Here is a 21,213-nt window from a genome sequence, read left to right as displayed (position 1 = left end):
GACCGCGCTCGTATTTTGACCTCACTTAGCGGAAGTTATGGCGGAGCTCAGAGATGATCACATTCGTCTGATAAGAGGTAAAATAATAGCATGAATACTGCTCGGTATCTCGCAGAAACTGATCGTTTCGCTAGATAAGACCCATATTTATCGTCTGGTATCGTTTAAAGCCCTTTGAAGTAGGGATGGGCAACAGTGGTCGAGTAATCGAGTACTCGAACGTGACAGCGATCATCGATCATGAGAACGATGATCGCCCTGAAAAAAAAAATATTTGTCTCTTTTTTATTGGTTATCGCATCGTTTTGCGGAGGTCTGATTGGTTAGCGTTTTACAGCACGCCTCCACCGCGGCGAAATAAAGGCGTGCACTGCAGTGATGTCTGGAATCATGAGATCATTAAATGGTCAGTGCAAGATGTGCAGCGCCAATCTGTCATAGCCTACATAGCATTATAATGAAAACACGATGGAAATTAGAATGCTGTAAATGATCTGTGCTTAGTTCCCCGTGTATCAGCTGATCCACAGAGAAACTAGCGAGAACACTCAGACTAGCGCGTGAAGTTCATGTGAGCATCCGCGTCCTTATCTGCAGATGCACGTTGTAAGATTACTTTTATGTTGTCTATATCTGATTAATCTAATATAAGAAGCGTTTGGTTGAGCTTAATACGCTAGAAAAGCGCTGCCGTTATACCGGCTGTTGTTCATTCTCTTCAGTTTCAGCTCAAACGCATATTTCATGCTCGACATGATGGTTTAGAGACGGTCATATTCTTTTCAGATAGGCTATTTCTTTCTCAGAATCATTGATATTAGTAATGCAGCAGTGCTATAGCCTACTGTTCTCGTATTTTTTAACAGTAGACCTAGTTTATTAGGGCCCAAGCCCAAAGGGCGCAGAGCCCTATTGTTCTTCCTCTGTTTCTTATTATTAGGGCCCAAGCCCTGAAAGGGCGCAGAGCCCTATTGTTCTTCCTCAGATTATTCTTTGTTTTTTTTTTTTGTTTTTTTTTTTTTTTTTTTTTTGACTTCTCGGGTACTTTTGGGGCACTTAACATGCTCGAAAACTCTTGAAACTTCGCACAGGCGTCGGAATGCGCGGCCATCAGAGCCGGGCTGAAGCTGGTACCCGGGCGTGGCAGGGGGGCTCGACAGCGCCCCCTTAAGTGGGGTCTGAAAACTTGGTCCATATATCAAACACACTTGCACGTACATGTATGAAACTCGGTACACATATAGACCTCATCGGGCCAAACAACTTTCGTGCTCATAGTTATGCGTCAGCCCAACAGGAAGTGAGCTATAATCGGTTGTTCGGAAAACCCATGCTCTGGAATTTAATATACTCCTCCGAGGCCATTGTTTCGATCATCGCCAAACTCGGTCAGCATGAAGAGAACATATCCAGGATGCTAAATTGCGAGCGGATTTTTGATATCTCAAATGGTGTGGCCGTGGCGAAGCAACGAATTTATGGCGAGAAAAGGGAAACAGGAAGTGTGTTATAACTTGTGCAAACATTGACTGATTTGGATGAAACTTCAGCTGTGTGTTTGTTGTAAGAGGCCGATCACATGGATATGACTTTTGTGAGTCAAAGTTATAGCGCCACCAACTGGCAGCAGGAAGTGTGTCACTTTCAAAAATGCTTTGAATCACCATCTTATTTTCACCCCATTTACTTCAAACTTCATCAGTATAATGTGAAAACATGAGAGATAGAGACGTATGAAATGGATTCCTGAAATTTCAAATACTGTTGCCATGGCAACGTGTCAAAGTTTAATAATCTTTTGGCTGTTCTGAGGCTCTTAGCATGCTTGAAATTGCTTGAAACTGCTTGAAACTCAACACACACATCAGAGATGTCAGTCAGTACACATGGACAAAGCCTCAGAAACGGGCGGGGATGAGGGGCTCTCTAGCGCCACCTTTTGACAAAAGTGAAGGGCTTCGTTTCATCTACAATCACCAAACTTTCTTCTGAATATTTATTCTCTGTCTGCCCTCCCCTCACTAAAGGGTGGCAGTGTTGTGTTATTTTTTAAACTCTCTTTCTGTGTGTGTGTGTGTGTGTGTGTGTGTGTGTGTGTGTGTGTGTGTGTGTGTGTGTGTGTGTGTGTGTGTGTGTGTGTGTGTGTGTGTGTGTGTGCAGGCCCGTCGCGACAAGGCAGGCAAACCAAGCAATTGCTTGGGGCCTCGAGCTGGCCTGGGGCCCCAAGACAGCGACAGGTTAAGAATAAAATGAAACGACAAACTGTGTGAGCGCCCCATTGATAGTCAATGCAGTAAAGTGCAATGACACTGCTATCGGGATCCCCCTTAAGGGGCCCCTCTCAGAAGTCGCTGACAGCAGCCAGCCAACCACGCGATCTCTGCTGCGGCAAAATACAAAATCTTCGGATTTTAAGCGGAATTTTATGCTTCAGGAAGCCAGAAAAGAAAATAGAGAAAGGAAGAGGAGGATAAGAAAAAACAAGATAGTGGTATGTGATAAATTACACTGGATAAAATAGCTCTACTTGTCTTGTACAAAAAAAGTGTAAGTTTGCAGCAGGTAGGCTAGCAAAAATATGTTTATGTTAGCTATCGTTACCTGCCTGACGGCAAATGCTGCTTGTAACGAACAGTTAGTGCAACTTTTTTTTCGAAAAGACGGAATAACATGAGATTGCTATAGCTTTGTAATAGGTTTTGATGAAAGTGGCATAGCATGCTCTACTAACTATTATTTATGCTATGCATAAATAACCTGGAATAGTTAATATAGCATGCTATATTAACAATTATTATAAACATTATTTAACCAGAAAGAGGCAGAGGAACATGATTTTTTTCATAGCTTATCTTAATGTGCTAGTGTCGGGATATATACGGTAGTAGACAGTTTATGCAAATATGACATTATTTTTATGAGTTACCAATAGATCTTGAACAATTACTTTATTCTGTGGCAATTTTTACACTGTTACATTTTGAAGTACAGTATCAGGACAACCCACATGTTTGACTGGTACTGTTTACATGTTTTACTGGTACTGCCCACGTTTTACTGGTACTGTTTATTAACTATTTAACAAGGTATTATAGTCATCGGTTGCAACTTTATAATAACCATCCAGATAATGTTTATAGACAGTTTACAAAACAACTAGTAACCCTTAAGTATTCCCAAAGTGTTAGGAATATCTGGTCCGTCTATCTATGTAAAAGTAATGTTTATAGATGTTTAAAAATGGTTACTTAAAGGTTTAAAAAAAAATTAATGATACAGTGGTGTTTTTTGCAAATGTTTTCAAATTGTATGCACAGTATATGCAACAACAGTATTTGCACTGTAAACCTTTTTATTAATATAAAGTGTAGGTGAACTTAAACTGTATGGCTATGCTGGTATGCTGTGTGTGTGTGTGTGTGTGTGTGTGTGTGTGTGTGTGTGTGTGTGTGTGTGTGTGTGTGTGTGTGTGTGTGTGTGTGTGTGTGTGTCAGTGTCCTGTCTGTGTGGATGCGTCTCATGTCAGCTAATCAAGGGACACTGACACACACACACACACACACACACACACACACACACACACACACACACACACACACACACACACACACACACACACACACACTCGACGCATAGATAGACTCGCGTCAGTTTCCTGCTCACATCGAGTTCTCTTTTGCTCTTGAACAAACAATAACACAGAGGATTGTGAGTATTCTCATATTCGAGTCTTAAATTAGTTAAATAACGTCTTAAATGAACTTAAAGAGTTGTGAGGAAATGAGATGCGCGGGACAGCGCGTGAGATCCACGGCTGTTCTTAAAGTGACAGGAGCACTGATGATGCCTGTCATTAATGTTCATCAAAGAACAACGGGAACAGAGAAAATTGTAGCTTTAATGATGATTCATCTATATTTCATTTATTATTTATGCAGTTAAGGAAGGTTTGATAACTATTACATTTCTGTATAACAGGGAAGGCCATGGGTAAATATAACATTTATTATTTTGGTGATTTAGGTAAAATGGTTTAAAAAAAACACAGCAGAACCACAGCGCATCTGATATGACTGGCATAACGCTGGCGAAGTTAGGGACCGTCTGCAAAGTTACATACAACATTGAAACGTGTATAACGTTACCAAACTTCACTAGCATTTAAAGAGAATGACAGTCATAAAACTGACTGTAAAGTGTTCATCTAGGTGTCAGGTATGATGCACACATTTTGATATTTAATAAAATAAACTGTCAAATCATATGGAAATATGGATATGCATTATTTCACTTGGATACTGTTTGGGCTCTAACACAAAATATGCTTGATTTAAATGCATCGTAGCTGAACACTGATGAGAATATTTATTGAGAATATATTTACAGAGATAATATTAGAGATTATATTTACGACAAATTATTATTATTTATGCGTTATGCGTTGCTATTGACGACGGCCATTAAGTAAAGAAATCCCACAGAATCTAGCTTAAAAAAGTGCTTAGAGCTGCTTTAGTTATTTGTTGTTTGTTTAATTTCAAATATAAAACTTGTTGAAATGTTTTAAGTGTGTGCATCTGTTCTTTTTGAACACTTTCATCTTGTTTGAACAAAACCGTGATAATATTGATAACCGTGATAATTTGGGTCACTATAATCGTGATGTTAAATTTCCATACCGTTTCATCCCTACTTTAGTGTGAATAAGTAAAAAAGAACTACAAACACCTTGAATTAAATACTGGCCTTCTGGACTTACAAAATTTTGAGCAGGAAAATATAACTTTTATTTATTTTATCCTATGATATTAAAATTAATCTAGATTTAAATTACATCATGGGTGTGGCTTGTGGTGATAGTGGCACCAGTTGCTGCGGTAAATGTGGCATATTCGAGCGATTCTAAAATATTCTCCTGTTTAAATGCATATTGCCTGCCGTGCACAGTTAAGCTGATGCCACCGGCGTGGCGGTGCCACCGGCTTGGGCCCGTCATCGCTGCTCGCAGCTTTAATTATTATTATTATTATTTTATCGACTTCTCGGGCACTTTTGGGGCTCTTACCATGCTCAAAAACTCTTGAAACTTAGCACACACATCGGAATGCGCGGCCATCAGAGCCGGGCTGAAGCTGGTACCCGGGCGTGGCAGGGGGACTCGACAGCGCCCCCTAAAGTGGGGTCTGAAAACTTGGTCTATATATCAAACACACTTGCACGTACATGTATGAAACTCGGTACACATATAGACCTCATTGGGCCAAACAACTTTCGTGCTCTAAGTTACGTGTCAGCCCAACAGGAAGTGAGCTAATATGGGTTGTTCTGAAAACACATGCTCTGGAATTTAATATACTCCTCCGAGGCCATTGTTTCAATCAGTGCCAAACTCGGTCAGCATGAAGTCAAGACACAGAGGATGCTAAATTGCGAGCGGATTTTTGATAACTCAAACGGTTTGGCCGTGGCGAAGCAACGAATTTATGGCGAGAAAAGGGAAACAGGAAGTGTGTAATAACTTGTGCAAACATTGAATGATTTGGATGAAACTTCAGCTGTGTGTTTGTTGTAGGAAGCCGATCACATGGATATGACTTTTGTGAGTCAAAGTTAAAGCGCCACCAACTGGCAGCAGGAAGTGTGTCACTTTCAAAAATGCTTTGAATCCCCATCTTATTTTCACCTGATTGACTTCAAACTTCATCAGTATAATGTGAAAACATGACAGATAGAGACATATGAATGGATTCCTAATATTTCAAAAAATGTTGCCATGGCAACATGTCAAAGTTTAATAATGTTTTTGCTGTTTGTGTGCCCTCCCCTCTATCACCACAAGGTGGCAGTGTTGTATTATTTTTGAAACTCCCTTTCTCTGTATGTGTGCTTGTTAATGACATTTGAGTTACAATTCTTTTCACCTGACAGCCGTGATTTCATGTACTCATTCAGACAGAACTCTTTTTTAGAACAGAGTGTGAGTGTGTTTTCTATACATGTGCTTTACAGAAGGTCATGTGCTGTGTTTGCAAAGATCACTTTTGACACATTTGTCTTTAAATTCATTATTTACTGACATAGTTCAAATTTATATAAAAAAAAAAATTCACATTATTTTCTACAAGTGTCTGTTTATAAGTGTCTTTTTTCACAGAAAGTTTGTTTCAACGTGAATATTTGTATAATTCAGTTTCTGAGTTTTTACGTTCTCCTCGTAGGCGATTTATTCAATCTCCACCAAACTCGGTCAACGTGAAACGGAAGCTTAACGCATTAAAAATATTTAACGCAAATAACGCAGCGTCCGTTTTTATATCCATTTTTGCTTAGCGTTACATGATCACGCTCCTATTCATGTAAATGCTTCCAAGCGCGACAAGACACAAGAGAACACGCTATATGCCAATGTCCTGTGTGTGTGTGTGTGTGTGTGTGTGTGTGTCAGTGTCCTGTCTGTGTGTGTGTGTGTGTGTGTGTGTGTGTGTGTGTGTGTGTGTGTGTGTGTGTGTGTGTGCAGGCCCGTCGCGACAAGGCAGGCAAACCAAGCAATTGCTTGGGGCCTCGAGCTGGCCTGGGGCACCAAGACAGCGACAGGTTAAGAATAAAATGAAACGACAAACTGTGTGAGCGCCCCATTGATAGTCAATGCAGTAAAGTGCAATGACACTGTTATCGGGATCCCCCTTAAGGGGCCCCTCTCAGAAGTCGCTGACAGCAGCCAGCCAACAACGCGATCTCTGCTGCGGCAAAATACAAAATCTTCGGATTTGAAGCGGAATTTTATGCTTCAGGAAGCCAGAAAAGAAAAAAGAGAAAGGAAGAGGAGGATAAGAAAAAACAAGATAGTGGTATGTGATAAATTACACTGGATAAAATAGCTCTACTTGTCTTGTACAAAAAAAGTGTAAGTTTGCAGCAGGTAGGCTAGCAAAAATATGTTTATGTTAGCTATCGTTACCTGCCTGACGGCAAATGCTGCTTGTAACGAACAGTTAGTGCAACTTTTTTTTCGAACAGACGGAATGACATGAGATTGCTATAGCTTTGTAATATGTTTTGATGAAAGTGGCATAGCATGCTATACTAACTATTATTTATGCTATGCATAAATAACCTGGAATAGTTAATATAGCATGCTATATTAACAATTATTATAAACATTATTTAACCAGAAAGAGGCAGAGGAACATGATTTTTTTCATAGCTTATCTTAATGTGCTAGTGTCGGGATATACGGTAGTGACAGTTTATGCAAATATGACATTATTTTTATGAGTTACCAATAGATCTTGAACAATTACTTTATTCTGTGGCAATTTTTACACTATTACATTTTGAAGTACAGTATCAGGACAACCCACATGTTTGACTGGTACTGTTTACATGTTTTACTGGTACTGCCCACGTTTTACTGGTACTGTTTATTAAACTATTTAACAAGGTATTATAGTCATCGGTTGCAACTTTACAATAACCATCCAGATAATGTTTATAGACAGTTTACAAAACAACTAGTAACCCTAAAGTATTCCCAAAGTGTTAGGAATATCTGGTCCGTCTATCTATGTAAATGTAATGTTTATAGATGTTTAAAAAATGGTTACTTAAAGGTTTAAAAAAAAAATGTAATGATACAGTGGTGTTTTTTGCAAATGTTTTCAAATTTTATGCACAGTATTTGCAACAACAGTATTTGCACTGTAAACCTTTTTATTAATATATAGTGTGGGTGAACTTAAACTGTATGGCTATGCTGCGGTGTGTGTGTGTGTGTGTGTGTGTGTGTGTGTGTGTGTGTGTGTGTGTGTGTGTGTGTGTGTGTGTCTGTCAGTGTCCTATCTGTGTGGATGCGTCTCATGTCAGCTAATCAAGGGACACTGACACACACACACACACACACACACACTCGACGCATAGATAGACTCGCGTCAGTTTCCTGCTCACATCGAGTTCTCTTTTGCTCTTGAACAAACAATAACACAGAGGATTTTGAGTATTCTCATATTAGAGTCTTAAATTAGTTAAATAACGTCTTAAATGAACTTTAAAGAGTTGTGAGGAAATGAGATGCGCGGGACCGCGCGTGAGATCCGCGGTTGTTCTTAAAGTGACAGGAGCACTGATGATGCCTGTCATTAATGTTCATCAAAGAACAACGGGAATAGAGAAAATTGTAGCTTTAATGATGATTCATCTATATTTCATTTATTATTTATGCAGTTAAGGAAGGTTTGATAACTATTACATTTCTGTATAACAGGGAAGGCCATGGGTAAATATAACATTTATTATTTTGGGATATAATCATGGTATATATAACATAATATATATATAACATATATAGGTGGAGGGGTGTTTATTACAACATAATCATGGTTTATGAAGACATTTCATGTGTCCCCGTAAATCAAAATAGCTTTAACAGCATATTAAACAATTTTTTAATAAAAATGTAAAAATGCAGAATGTTTTCTGTGATGGTAGGTTTAGGGGTAGTGTGTGTGTGTGTGTGTGTGTGTGTGTGTGTGTGTGTGTGTGTGTGTGTGTGTGTGTGTGTGTGTGTATGTGTGTGTGTGTGTGTGTGCGATATGTAGGCTTAGGGGTAGTGTAGGGGGATAGAATGTACAGTTTGTACAGTATACAAACCATTAAGTCTATGGAATGCCATCTGCCTGTCTTTCCCCTTCCCCCTCTCTATCTGTGTGTGTGTGTGTGTGTGTGTGTGGGGGGGGGGGGGGTCTCTCTCTCACCCTGTGAGTTTGTGTGTGTGCCTTTCTCTCAGTCCTTACCCTCCCCCTCACTCTCACTCTATCATTGTGTTTGTGTGTGTGTGTGTGTGTGTGTGTGTGTGTGACTTTCTCTCTTGATCATAATTTAACCCTTTCATATAGGCTATCACAAATAACTATCACTTGAAATAAAAACGTCATGTGATGTGTTTGCCAAGATCACGTATGATGCACATGTCTTTAAATTAATTATTTACTGATATAATATAAATGTATTAAAACATAAATTTCACATGATTTTATAAAAGTGGCTATTTATAATAAACTTCCATAAAATGTAGACACGCATCTTACTCTTACCTGACACTGATATTAAAATCATCTTTGCAGTTTCTGTGATTTGGCTCCATTTATACATTTTTTATTAAAAGAAATTTATTGGACCACCCATATTGAAATGAAAGCATGTTTTATGGTGCATAAGATTGGTGCACAAACGGTAGCTAAGGTAGCTCAAAAACACATGAAGAGAAGTGTTAGAATAAAACAACATCAGCATTCGAATGGTATTCTGAACTCATTCCAATTTGACCTTTGACATAATCTGACATGAAATTCATATAAATTTAATTGATCTCATAGATGTGGCTGTTGTGGTTTGTGGTCATAGCAGCACCAACTGCTGCAGTTAATGTGGTGAATTCAGATGACTTTGACATAGTCCTTTTATGTTTTCCCATTTTAAATGCCTATTGCCTGCCGTGCACAGTTAAACTGATGCCACCGGGGTGGCGGTGCCACCGGCTTGGGCCCGTCATCGCTGCTCGCAGCTTTAATTTAAAGTTGTTTTTTTGCTATGAGTTCGAAAACGCGCAGTGATGTCTGTAAACGCTTCGATCATGAATAATAAAATTAAGTAACATGATGTGCAGAGTCAATCTGTCAAAGCATTATAATGAGAACAGGATTTTAATAAAATGTTGTTTCTGTGTGCTTTCGTTGTCCGTGTATGAGCGTTGTTAAGGGAAAAGCGCATTCAAAATGTTCCGTTTCAAACCCTTCGCCTGTAAAATCTAGCACGCTGAAGTTCACGTGCGCATTCACGTCCTTTTGTGTTGATTTATGTCGTAATAGGTTCATAATAATCTTCATATTAATATTGATATATGGTGCGTTTGGTTGAGTTTATTAACCAGCTAGCAAGCTCTGCAGGGTGGTGTTATTTCACAGTTTCAGCTCAAAGGCAATGCTCGATATTACTGACTTGGTTATTTGAGACGGTCATTTTATAAAGATGTTTCTTTTTCAAAGACATTTATGCATCATAATCTAGCAGTTATTTTTTGTTTTATATGTTCATGTTTTCATATACCCGTTTTCATGTCACGTTTGTATTTGTCAACAACCATTTTCATAACAGTATTTTCATTATCTCAATGACGGACATGCCCCGCCCCCTGCACATGCCCCGCCCCCAATTACTCGAGTACTCGTTTTTGAGACCTATCGATGATCGAAATGAGAAATTGACAAAAATGCCCATCCCTACTTTGAAGCTGTACTGAAACTGTCATTTGGACCTTGAACCATTTGGAGCCCATTGAAGTCCATTATATGGAGAAAAAATCCTGGAATGTTTTTCTCAAAAACTTTAATTTCTTTCTGACTGCAGAAAGAAAGACATGGACATCTTGGATGACATGGGGGTGAGAAAATTATCAGCAAAAGTTGATAATTTAAAGTGAACTAATCCTTTAATATGCTTTCAGCTTCCTGCTTCCACATTAGGGAAGCCCTGTTAATGCGTAAAATGATTGATAGACAGAAGATGCATTGGTTAAACAAAGAATCTGACTGCGAGTCTAGGGCTGTCACAGAAACAAATGCTATATAACAGGACATATAATGTGTTAGTTCACCCAAAAATGAAGATTCTGTCATCATTTACTGACCCTCATGGCATTACAAACCCATAAGACTTTTGTTCATCTTTGGAATGCAAATTAAGATATTTTTTAAAAAATCTGAAAGATTTCTGTCCCTTTATTAAAAGTCTATTCACCCAAAACTCTGACGCTCGAAAACATTCATAAAGAGATTGTAAAATAAACCCATTTGAATTGAGTGGTTTAATCCTTCTTCTAAAGAGATACGATTGTTTTATATGATGAAAAGATTTAATTTAGGCTTTAAGTCACATATAAACATTGATCAGTGAATGTATTAATACAAAGGTAGTGTACTCAATTGTACTCAATTTATATGCATTTATTTTGCAATCGCTTAATGAATGTTTGAACAGAGTTTTTTTTATATACTTTCAATGGAGAGCCAGAAATCTCTCAGATTTTATTAAAAATATTTATTCATTATAATTTGTGTTTCAAAGATAAATGAATGTCTTATGGGTTTGGAACCACCAGATTTACCCCCCAATAGTACCGAACGGACCCCCTCTTTGACCAGGGCCCTTAGAATCGTCCTAATCACAGACATATTTGATGAGCACGTCAGCACAATGTGTAATCTGAGGTGTTTTCGATTCCGCTTAACAGCGCTCAAAGCGTAACATTTTTGTTAATTTCAGTACCAACTTGGTTACAAAGTCGGTACTTTTGACAACACTAGACAGTCAGGTAGAAGCATTTCCTGGCATTCTACAAAAAAAGGATCTCAGTAAACTCACCCTCCTTCACTCTCTGCCTCTTCCGAGCTTTGTCCTTCACTTCTATCCGGGACACCTGCTCTTTTTCTCCTGGCGGGAGTTCGATGAAGTGGACTTGCCTTGCGAGCACCAATTTCTTCCCCGATTCGGCCCCTCAGCTGATCTCTGACGTTGTCCTGCAGGTGTGGAAGCGCATCCTTCAGGGCTTTTACCTCCTCTTTGAGCTCAGACACACAATTGATCAGAGCACCGAGCCGATCCAGCACTTCCGCCTGGCCCGTCTGCAGACCCAGACTGCCTCCTGTGTGTGAGACATTGCCACCACCTGCTCCAACTTTCCGGAAGTAGACGATCGCCAAGCTGATCCCAGCAGCTCCTGCCAAAACTCCCAAAGCCACAGCCCTGCTGTCTGCTTGAGCCATCCTAAACTGCAGAGACAAGGAAGAAAAAAACACTGATTAAACACATCACATTCAATGCACATAAGTATTCTGGTAATATTTATGCAAACAAACAAACAAATGATCCCAAGGGACAGCTAATTAGTTTACACAAGAAGATCCTTTTATGGATAGTTGAATGAACAATCAAAGCTTTAGGTTTAAAATAATAGGAATCAATAAGGAAAAATATTTTATTTCAACATAATTACACTTTTTTGCAGTTAAATTAAATAGCCCTGCACTATGTCAAATCAGTTTTTAATAATGTATAGAGTTTTTTTTGAGTGAATAATTATATACACAGGGTGAATTGAAAAAATAAATATCTAACTACTCTAAAAAACTTCAAATATAATAATAATTATTATACACATACATTGTTAATTTGTTGAACACACACATACACACACACGCACTTAAAATTATTATTAAATTAATATATACAGTGGCAAGAAAAAGTATGTGAACCACTTGCAGAATCTGTGAAAATGTGAATCATTTTAACTAAATAAAAGAGATCATACAAAATGCATGTTATCTTTTATTTAGTACTGTCCTGAACAAGACATCTTACATAAAATATTTTTATATTTTATTTGAGCAGGATGAAGATGTCCAAATGTTTCTTATTTTGTTTAAATATATATATATATATATATATATATATATATATATATATATATATATATATATATATATATATATATATATATATATATATATATATATATTTATATTTATTTATTTATTTTATTTTATTTTATTTATTTATTTTTCATTTAGTACTGCCCTTCAGAAGCAACAGAAGATACTTGCACGTTTCCTAGAAGACAAATTGAGAACAATTTACCTTATCATTTGATGATCTTCAAATTCATTAAGTTTTCACCCCCCAGCTCAAGACAATTATCACAAAACAAACAAAACAGCCGTGGATCATCCAGGGAACGACAAACAGTATTGAGAATTAATGGTTCATAAACTTTTGAACTGCGTTATTTTAGTAAATTCAGCTATTGTTTTGTCTTGTAGACTACATGTAAACATTTTAATGTAAAATATCTTATTCAGGACAGTACTAAAAAAAAATTACATGCATTTTGTATTGATCAGTAAGTTTTATGTTTTTAAAAGTCTCGTCTCACCAAGGCTGCATTTATATGATTAAAAAGTCATAGTGTGAAATATTATTACGATTTAAAATAATTATTTAACTATAATTATTTATATTTGAATATATTTTAAAATGTAATTTATTCCTGTGATGGCAAAGCTGAATTTTCAGCATCATTACTCCAGTCTTCAGTGTCATATGATCCTTCAGAAATCATTATAATATGCTGATTTGCTGCTCAAGAACAATTTATTATTGTAATGTTGGGGGAAAAAAGCAGAGTTCTGGGATTAATAGAAAATTCAAAAGTACATCATTTATTAGAAATAGAATATTTTGTAACATCATGAATGTCTTTATAATGTTACAAAAGATTCGATTTGTTTTTGCTAAATAATTGAAACCCTCATAAAGCTGTCATTCTGTCAATGAGAAGTGTCTTAGTTTATGTCATTACTCTTAATCAAGTTACATTGAATAAGGTTTAGGTGTTTGGGCTTGACCAGAACATAGGCTAAGTTTAGTACACCTTTACACAGATATGTTTCCAGGCAAGTGGCACATTATTTTCACATGAGCAAAAAAGTAAAAACAGATGTAATAATGAAAGCACACAATTATTCTGATACAGGCTCCCACTTCACCTTAAAGATACGTTTCAAAGTTCAGAAAAGAAAGAAAAGCATTTTATCAAAGATCAGAAAAGAAAGAAAAGCATTGTATCAAAGTTCAGAAAAGAAAGAAAAACATTTTAAACAGCAGCAGTGTTTAAAATCATGAATCAGCTGTCAAGGTCTTTAAGGGCAGCTTGCGATCTGTCTGTATATACACATGTAGCGGAGGAAAAAACCCTTCTAACATCCTCAGAACAGCGCAAGTCCCATCAGCAAAAGCATAAAACAGCGATATTCTAATAAAAACAGCAGCTTTTACCTGTTTGAATTCTTCTGAGCGCAGTGGTGCGTCTGCAAAAACAGTCCGTAACGCTCTAGTGCTCGATACTGAAGGTTCCGTCCTGATACTGCAATATACAGTACAGCTTTTTAGTCAAACCTAAGCAATTATGATGTAATATTTATGTTTTAAATGGGAACCTGAAACATGGTATAGTCTTGTTTGTTGTTATAGTTATTAATTTTATATAGAAACTATTGTATACATTTTTGTACTTTGAACTGTATTCCCTTTATAAAGAGGCACCATCAATGTTAATGACCTGCTAAAAAAAACAGATGAAGCAAAGAATCAAAGTTCATTAAAATCACTCATTAACAGAGACAAACTGCTAGTATACACTACTTTATATAACTACAAAAACAGACTCCAAAACAGACCTGCAGAAAGCCTACAAGTTAGCTTACAAATAAACTTTAAAAAAGGCATTAATTTAAATAATCTGTAGCCTACGACATATGTGCACAAAGAATCTCTTGAGCACAATCCTGTGCATATAGTCAGAGAAAACCATGACTAACCGTCCAAGCAATGTTAGCAGTTGGCTAAAGTTTGGAAAACTTACAGTAATGGAGCAGTGATCTGTGGCCTTCACTGCTGTGGAGTTCAGTGCTATGGCGTGTTTCTCTCTATAGTCTATAAACACATGTATCTGATCAACCTTGAACTGTGATTCAGCTGTTTCAGCTGCTCGGATTGGCTTTTAGCATCTTTGCTCAGACATTTACTTTAAATGACACTGCACTCACTGTTATGTTAAAAATGCTTTTGAAAGAAGTCTCCTGTGCTCACCAAGGCTGCATTTATTTGACTAAAAATACAGTGAAAATAGTAATAATGGTGAAATATTATTACAATTCAAATAACTGTTTTCAATTTGAAGATATTTTAAAACCGTTATTTTCCTTTGGTGGCGAAGCCGAGTTTTCAGAATCATTACTCCTATCTTCAGTGTATGCATTTGGACCCAAGATGCTTTTGGGTCCAGATGGTGTAGTTACAGTATCTACCAGAAGGGGTCTAGTTATCTAGGGGTCATGTTAACTGATCAAACTGTTTTTTTCATACTCTTGGACTGCCCAGTTTGTTATGCCCATCTGCCCACTATAACCTCTTAGTTATTCGCTGCTGCATCCCATCCCATCCACTGCAAGCTTCAGTGTGTTCAGAGGTGCTCTTCCTCATAGATTTATTGTAATATTGTGAAATTTGTGAGACTGAAGTCTTGTCATTCTCCTCTGACCTTTATGCTCACAGAACTGCAGCCAACTTTTGCACCATTCTCTGTAAAGACTGTGATGCATGAAAATCCCAGGACATCAGCAGTTTCTGAGATACTTAAACCAGCGCATCTGGCACCAAAAACATTCAATAGTTTAACAACATTCCACTGTTTGAATTGAAAAACACCTAATCTTCACCATATTTGTATGCGTTGACTTGCTTAACTGAATATTATATTCTCATTAACAACACCAATAAAGTGCAGTCTACACACCAATGCATAAACTGCATATATTTTACAATACATATTGGTTTACCATATTAATTAAATATACTACACATTAAAGGAAATATTAAAATGAAATAAAATATGTTGGTTTAACACATGGTAATTCAGTACACTCAACATAAAAAGTGTTCACTTAAACAAGCAATTAATGTTAAATTACCAGGAGGTAACTGTAAATACTTGACATGGATGAAAAGCATAAAAACAACATATTAAATCACGTTAATTTAACAAACACAAATTACACTATTTAAACATAGATAAATTCATTTGAAAAATCCAATACTGGTTCCCAGGGCCGTGCAGAGAGTTCTTCAGGGGCAGGGGCTCAAATGTAAAAAAGGGGCAATATGTAAATATATATATATATATCTTATGCTCATCAAGCCTGCATTTATTTAATCAAAAATACAGAAAAAAAACAGTAGCCTAATATTGTGAAATTTTATTACACTATGTTCTTTTTAACTTTTTATTAATAAAAGAATCTTGAAAATAGTATCACAGTTTCCATCATTGACATTAAATCCTCATATTAGAATGATTTCTGAATGATCATGTGACACTGAAGAGTGGAGTAATGATGCTGAAAATAAAGCTGTGATTACAGGAATAAATTATATTTTAAATTATTTTAAAATAGAAAACCATTATTTTAATAATATTTCACAATATTGCTGTTTTTTATCAAATAAATGCAGGCTTGATGAACATAAGAGACTTTCATAATGCTGCATAATATTCAAAAATGGTAATATAATAAAGTCCTTTCACGTAACCATTTCGTCGGCCTACACTTCACATAATAGGCCTGTAGGTGCTGGTGGCACTTGGGGTTTGTTAACTTTGATAGTTTCATGAAATAGTTGTCACATGGTGTCTTGGTGTTGGTTCATGTTCATTGTTCTTGGTTCATGTTTTAGTTTATCATGTTCTTGCTTTGTTTTAGTGTCTTGTTCACAGTCTTGTCATGCACTTCCTGGTTTTGTCATGTTTCAGTGTCATGTGAATCCCATGCCCTCATGTGATCTTGTGTCTTGTCCTGTCATTGGTTCATTGTCTCATCACTGTTCACAGGTGTCACTTGTCTTGTCATTAGTCTGTGTGTGTATTTAAGCCCTCATGTTTGCCATGTGTCTTTGTCTGTTATTAACGTTGTAACCTGCTGGTGGTGAGTTTTGTTTAGCCATGCCATGACTTTGTTTTATGTTTTGACCAAGTTAAGCCAAGTCTTTGTTTTAAGTTTTGTTTATTGTTAATAAATGCTGCACATGGGTTCAAAACACTTGCCTCCAGTGGATCTATATGTTACAGAATAACAGACCTACAAAATGGACCCAGCAGTTGTATCCTTGCTTCGTCTACGCCAGGGAAACCAAGCCATAGAGAACTATGTGGAGGAGTTTTGTGGACTTTGCTACCAGGTGAACTTTAATGATGTTGCCCTCAAGGGTATTTTCTTAAATGGACTTAATGACCTTTTAAGGTATTTGATGCCAGAGAGCAATTCTCCAGGAACTCTAGCTGGATATATTGACTATGCACTTCAGTTGAGTGGCTCATCTTTTACTGTGGGAACGGTGGATGAGGAGCTCCACGTTCCCACAGTACTCTCCACCCCAGTGAGCCCAGCCCACGTCCATGCTCCAGCCCACGTCCATGCTCCAGCCCACGTCCAGGCTCCAGCCCACGTCCAGGCTCCAGCCCACGTCCAGGCTCCAGCCCACGTCCAGGCTCCAGCCCACGTCCAGGCTCCAGCCCACGTCCAGGCTCCAGCCCACGTCCAGGCTCCAGCCCACGTCCAGGCTCCAGCCCACGTCCAGGCTCCAGCCCACGTCCAGGCTCCAGCCCACGTCCAGGCTCCAGCCCACGTCCAGGCTCCAGCCCACGTCCAGGCTCCAGCCCACGTCCAGGCTCCAGCCCACGTCCAGGCTCCAGCCCACGTCCAGGCTCCAGCCCACGTCCAGGCTCCAGCCCACGTCCAGGCTCCAGCCCACGGCCCCGTCCAGGCTCCAGCCCACGGCCCCGTCCAGGCTCCAGCCCACGGCCCCGTCCAGGCTCCAGCCCACGGCCCCGTCCAGGCTCCAGCCCACGGCCCCGTCCAGGCTCCAGCCCACGGCCCCGTCCAGGCTCCAGCCCACGGCCCCGTCCAGGCTCCAGCCCACGGCCCCGTCCAGGCTCCAGCCCACGGCCCCGTCCAGGCTCCAGCCCACGGCCCCGCTGTCCCACCCAAGAAAATTTTGGGGGGGGGCAGGGGGTACATGGAGGCCATGAAGGCCACGCCTCTGTGGGCCCCTGAACCGCCATTACCGCCATGGCCTGATGAACTGCCGTTGCCGCCATGGCCGCCCACGCCACAGGGTCCAGGTCCGCCCACGCCACAGGGTCCAGGTCCGCCCACGCCACAGGGTCCAGGTCCGCCCACGCCACAGGGTCCAGGTCCGCCCACGCCACAGGGTCCAGGTCCGCCCACGCCACAGGGTCCAGGTCCGCCCACGCCACAGGGTCCAGGTCCGCCCACGCCACAGGGTCCAGGTCCGCCCACGCTCCCAGGCCCGGCCGTGTCATGTCTGGGTCCGGTGCCCCTGCACGGGCCTGGCCCCCCATCCCTCCCCCAAGACCGCCCCCCAAGACTTTTTGTTAAGACTCTTTGTTAGGTTATTGATGTGTTGGTGTTGTTTGGGCGTCAGGGGCCGCCCATAGAGGGGGGGATCTGTCACATGGTGTCTTGGTGTTGGTTCATGTTCATTGTTCTTGGTTCATGTTTTAGTTTATCATGTTCTTGCTTTGTTTTAGTGTCTTGTTCACAGTCTTGTCATGCACTTCCTGGTTTTGTCATGTTTCAGTGTCATGTGAATCCCATGCCCTCATGTGATCTTGTGTCTTGTCCTGTCATTGGTTCATTGTCTCATCACTGTTCACAGGTGTCACTTGTCTTGTCATTAGTCTGTGTGTGTATTTAAGCCCTCATGTTTGCCATGTGTCTTTGTCTGTTATTAACGTTGTAACCTGCTGGTGGTGAGTTTTGTTTAGCCATGCCATGACTTTGTTTTATGTTTTGACCAAGTTAAGCCAAGTCTTTGTTTTAAGTTTTGTTTATTGTTAATAAATGCTGCACATGGGTTCAAAACACTTGCCTCCAGTGGATCTATATGTTACAATAGTAAACGGTGTATCAATATACATAAATACAAGTGAATTTGACATTTACCATTAATGCGACTTTTGCTGCTGCTGAATGGTTTTGTGCAGTGATTTGTTTGTTAAAATCCATTTAGTCAGTGATGCAATTTATAAAATCAGGAAATCGTTCCACAAACGTTAGTTCGTCTGTCCATGTCATTTTCAACCGATTTATGAATAAGAACAGAAAATTATTAATCTATAGAGAGCACTGAACAGTGCGTAGGGACCCTGTCGAATGAAATGCACCCAGACTGTAAACGAAGTTCGGGTGCACCAAATAACACGTCATCAGCGTCTTACGTTAGCAGCATCACTGCGGAGTCGTGAACGCGGATTGACAACAGACACGGAAGAGAAGACAATGCTGAATAAATTCGTAGTTTTTGTTATTTTTGGAAAAATTTGTTATTTTCGATGCTTCAAAAAATTCTAACTAACCCACTGATGTCGGTAACACTTTAGAATAATGGTCATTAGTTAACATTAGTTAACTACATTAGTTAACATGAACTAATAATGAACTGCACTTATAAAGCAGTTATTTATCTTTGTTAATGTTAATTTCAAGATTTACTAATGTTTTATTAAAATCTTGTTAACATTAGTTAATGCACTGTGAACTAACATGAACAAACCATGAACAGCTGGATTTATATTAACTAACGTTAACAAAGATGAACAAATACAGTAACAAATGTATTCCTCATGGTTAGCTCATGTTAGTTAATACATTAACTAATGTTAACTAATGAACATTATTCTAAAGTGTTACCCTGATGTCACATGGATTACTTTTTGTTGATGTTTTTGTTACCTTTCTGGAAATGGACAGTATACCGTACATACATTTTCAATGGAGGGACAGAAAGCTCTCTGACTAAATCTAAAATATCTTAAACTGTGTTCCGAAGATGAACGGAGATCTTACCGGTGCGGAACGACATGAGGGTGAGTCATTAATGACATCTTGCTTAATAGAATGCCAATTCTACACTTTATCGTTTTTTATTTATATGTATACATAATTATTACGACTATATACAGTATACTGCTTGTTTAAATACTTCAGTAGCTTTACTGTCTATTTTTAATAAACTATTATGTACTATCTGTCGTAACATCTGCTTATCATATACAATCTTGACTCTATGCTTCGTGATCTGAAAGCACTCTCAATGGCAGCCTTTTTAAAAGCAGAACGCTTGATGATCGTGTCTAAGCATGATTGATTTTAAAAAGCCATTTCTCAGAAAAATGTCTCAATCAAGAATGTTCTGTGATTTTCTTTCAGACAACCAAGGGTATCACTTTACGGAATCATTCACCCATGAACTAAAATTCTGTCATTATTTACACGTAGTCAACTTAAAAAAAATAAAAAATAGCACAAACATTAAACATGTATATTGAATATGTGGAGCAGAGGGAAGAATTTCCACTTCGTTTAATAACTTCATTGAATTCAGTTTCTTCCTCACAAAGCAATGATATGACTGAAGACACAATATAGTGCAATAGAAGCTGTGGTCACTGCAAACTATCAGTGTATGAGAAATTCTGCATTAATATACAAACTGCACTACTCAAAAAGTGCCATTGTGCCAATGGAGGCCTTTCAGAGCCATCAGATTTCAACTAAAATATCTTCATTTCTGTTCCGAAGATGAACGGAGGTCTTACGGGTGTAGAACGACATGAGGGTAAGTAATTAATGACAGAATTTTCATTTTGGGGTGAACTAACCCTTTAAGTAATGTACTTACATCAAAAAATAAGTACAATGTATTTACTGTGTTCAAATTGTATTGCAAAACACTTTTGCTGATATTGAGGTGGGATACGGGTAAAAAGTTAGGGACAGGTGTGGTATGGGTAAGTTTAAGGCTAGGGTTAGGTGTAAGGGAAGAGTCAACTGTGTCATTACAAATGCAACATAAATTAATTACAGATGTAATTACATGCAGGTATTTTTTTTAAATATAAGTACAATGTAAAAACATGTATGTACACAATAAGTGCATTGTATCAAATGATTAACTAAAATGTTAGTACATAGTAGTTAAGGCCACCTAATATAAAGTGGGTCCAAATAGTTAATGTAAATGTTAGTACATAGTAGTTGTCACAGTCACGTTTAGTTTCAGTTTGATTGGACTTTCAGTTGGTTTGTATCTGTCACATGTTCCTTTGTTCTGTTTCCCGCCACTTGTCTGTCTCCCCGGTTACCATTGTTATTAGTTAATCTGTGTCAACTGTGTGTCATCATTATCCTCATTCTGTTCACTATTTAAGTTCCTCCCGTTCCTTCAGTCTCTGCGATCTCCATTATGTTAAGTTGTGTTGTGCTGTGCTGTTGCCTGTCTGTTTGCGTAGAGATTATTCACGTTTATCTTTCACTTTTTTATTGCAATTGTTAGTTTATAATCTCACAATTCAGATCTTATAACATATAATCACAATTGTAAGATATAAACCCACACGAAAGACTTATAAGTATTTCTCAGAATTCTGACTTTTCTTAGAATTGTGAGATTATGGGCCCTATTTTAACGGTCTGAGTGCATGGTCTAAAGTGCATGGTGCAGGTGCACTTAGGGCATGTCCGAATC

General features: G+C 38.5%; 1 protein-coding gene across 2 annotated transcripts in view; it reads right to left on the bottom strand.

Moving 5' to 3' along the window:
* Positions 1-14,555, bottom strand: part of rmdn2 (regulator of microtubule dynamics 2) — a 71,446-nt gene extending 56,891 nt beyond the window's left edge. For both annotated transcript variants that reach the window (XM_079843099.1, XM_079843100.1), the window contains exons 1-3: positions 14,471-14,555; positions 13,885-13,972; positions 11,416-11,822 (exon numbers count right to left, since the gene is read on the bottom strand). In XM_079843099.1, coding sequence (XP_079699225.1) covers positions 11,416-11,816 — 401 coding nt within the window. In that variant the 5' untranslated portion in view covers positions 11,817-11,822; positions 13,885-13,972; positions 14,471-14,555. The remainder of the gene's footprint in view (positions 1-11,415; positions 11,823-13,884; positions 13,973-14,470) is intronic.
* Between the last annotated feature and the right edge of the window lie 6,658 nt (positions 14,556-21,213).

This window comes from Gobio gobio (assembly GCF_949357685.1).
Source record: "Gobio gobio genome assembly, chromosome: 18".
Taxonomy (NCBI): Eukaryota; Metazoa; Chordata; class Actinopteri; order Cypriniformes; family Gobionidae; genus Gobio; species Gobio gobio.
The sequence above is the reverse complement of the archived record's forward strand: the minus strand, read 5'-3'. Positions and strand labels throughout refer to the sequence as shown.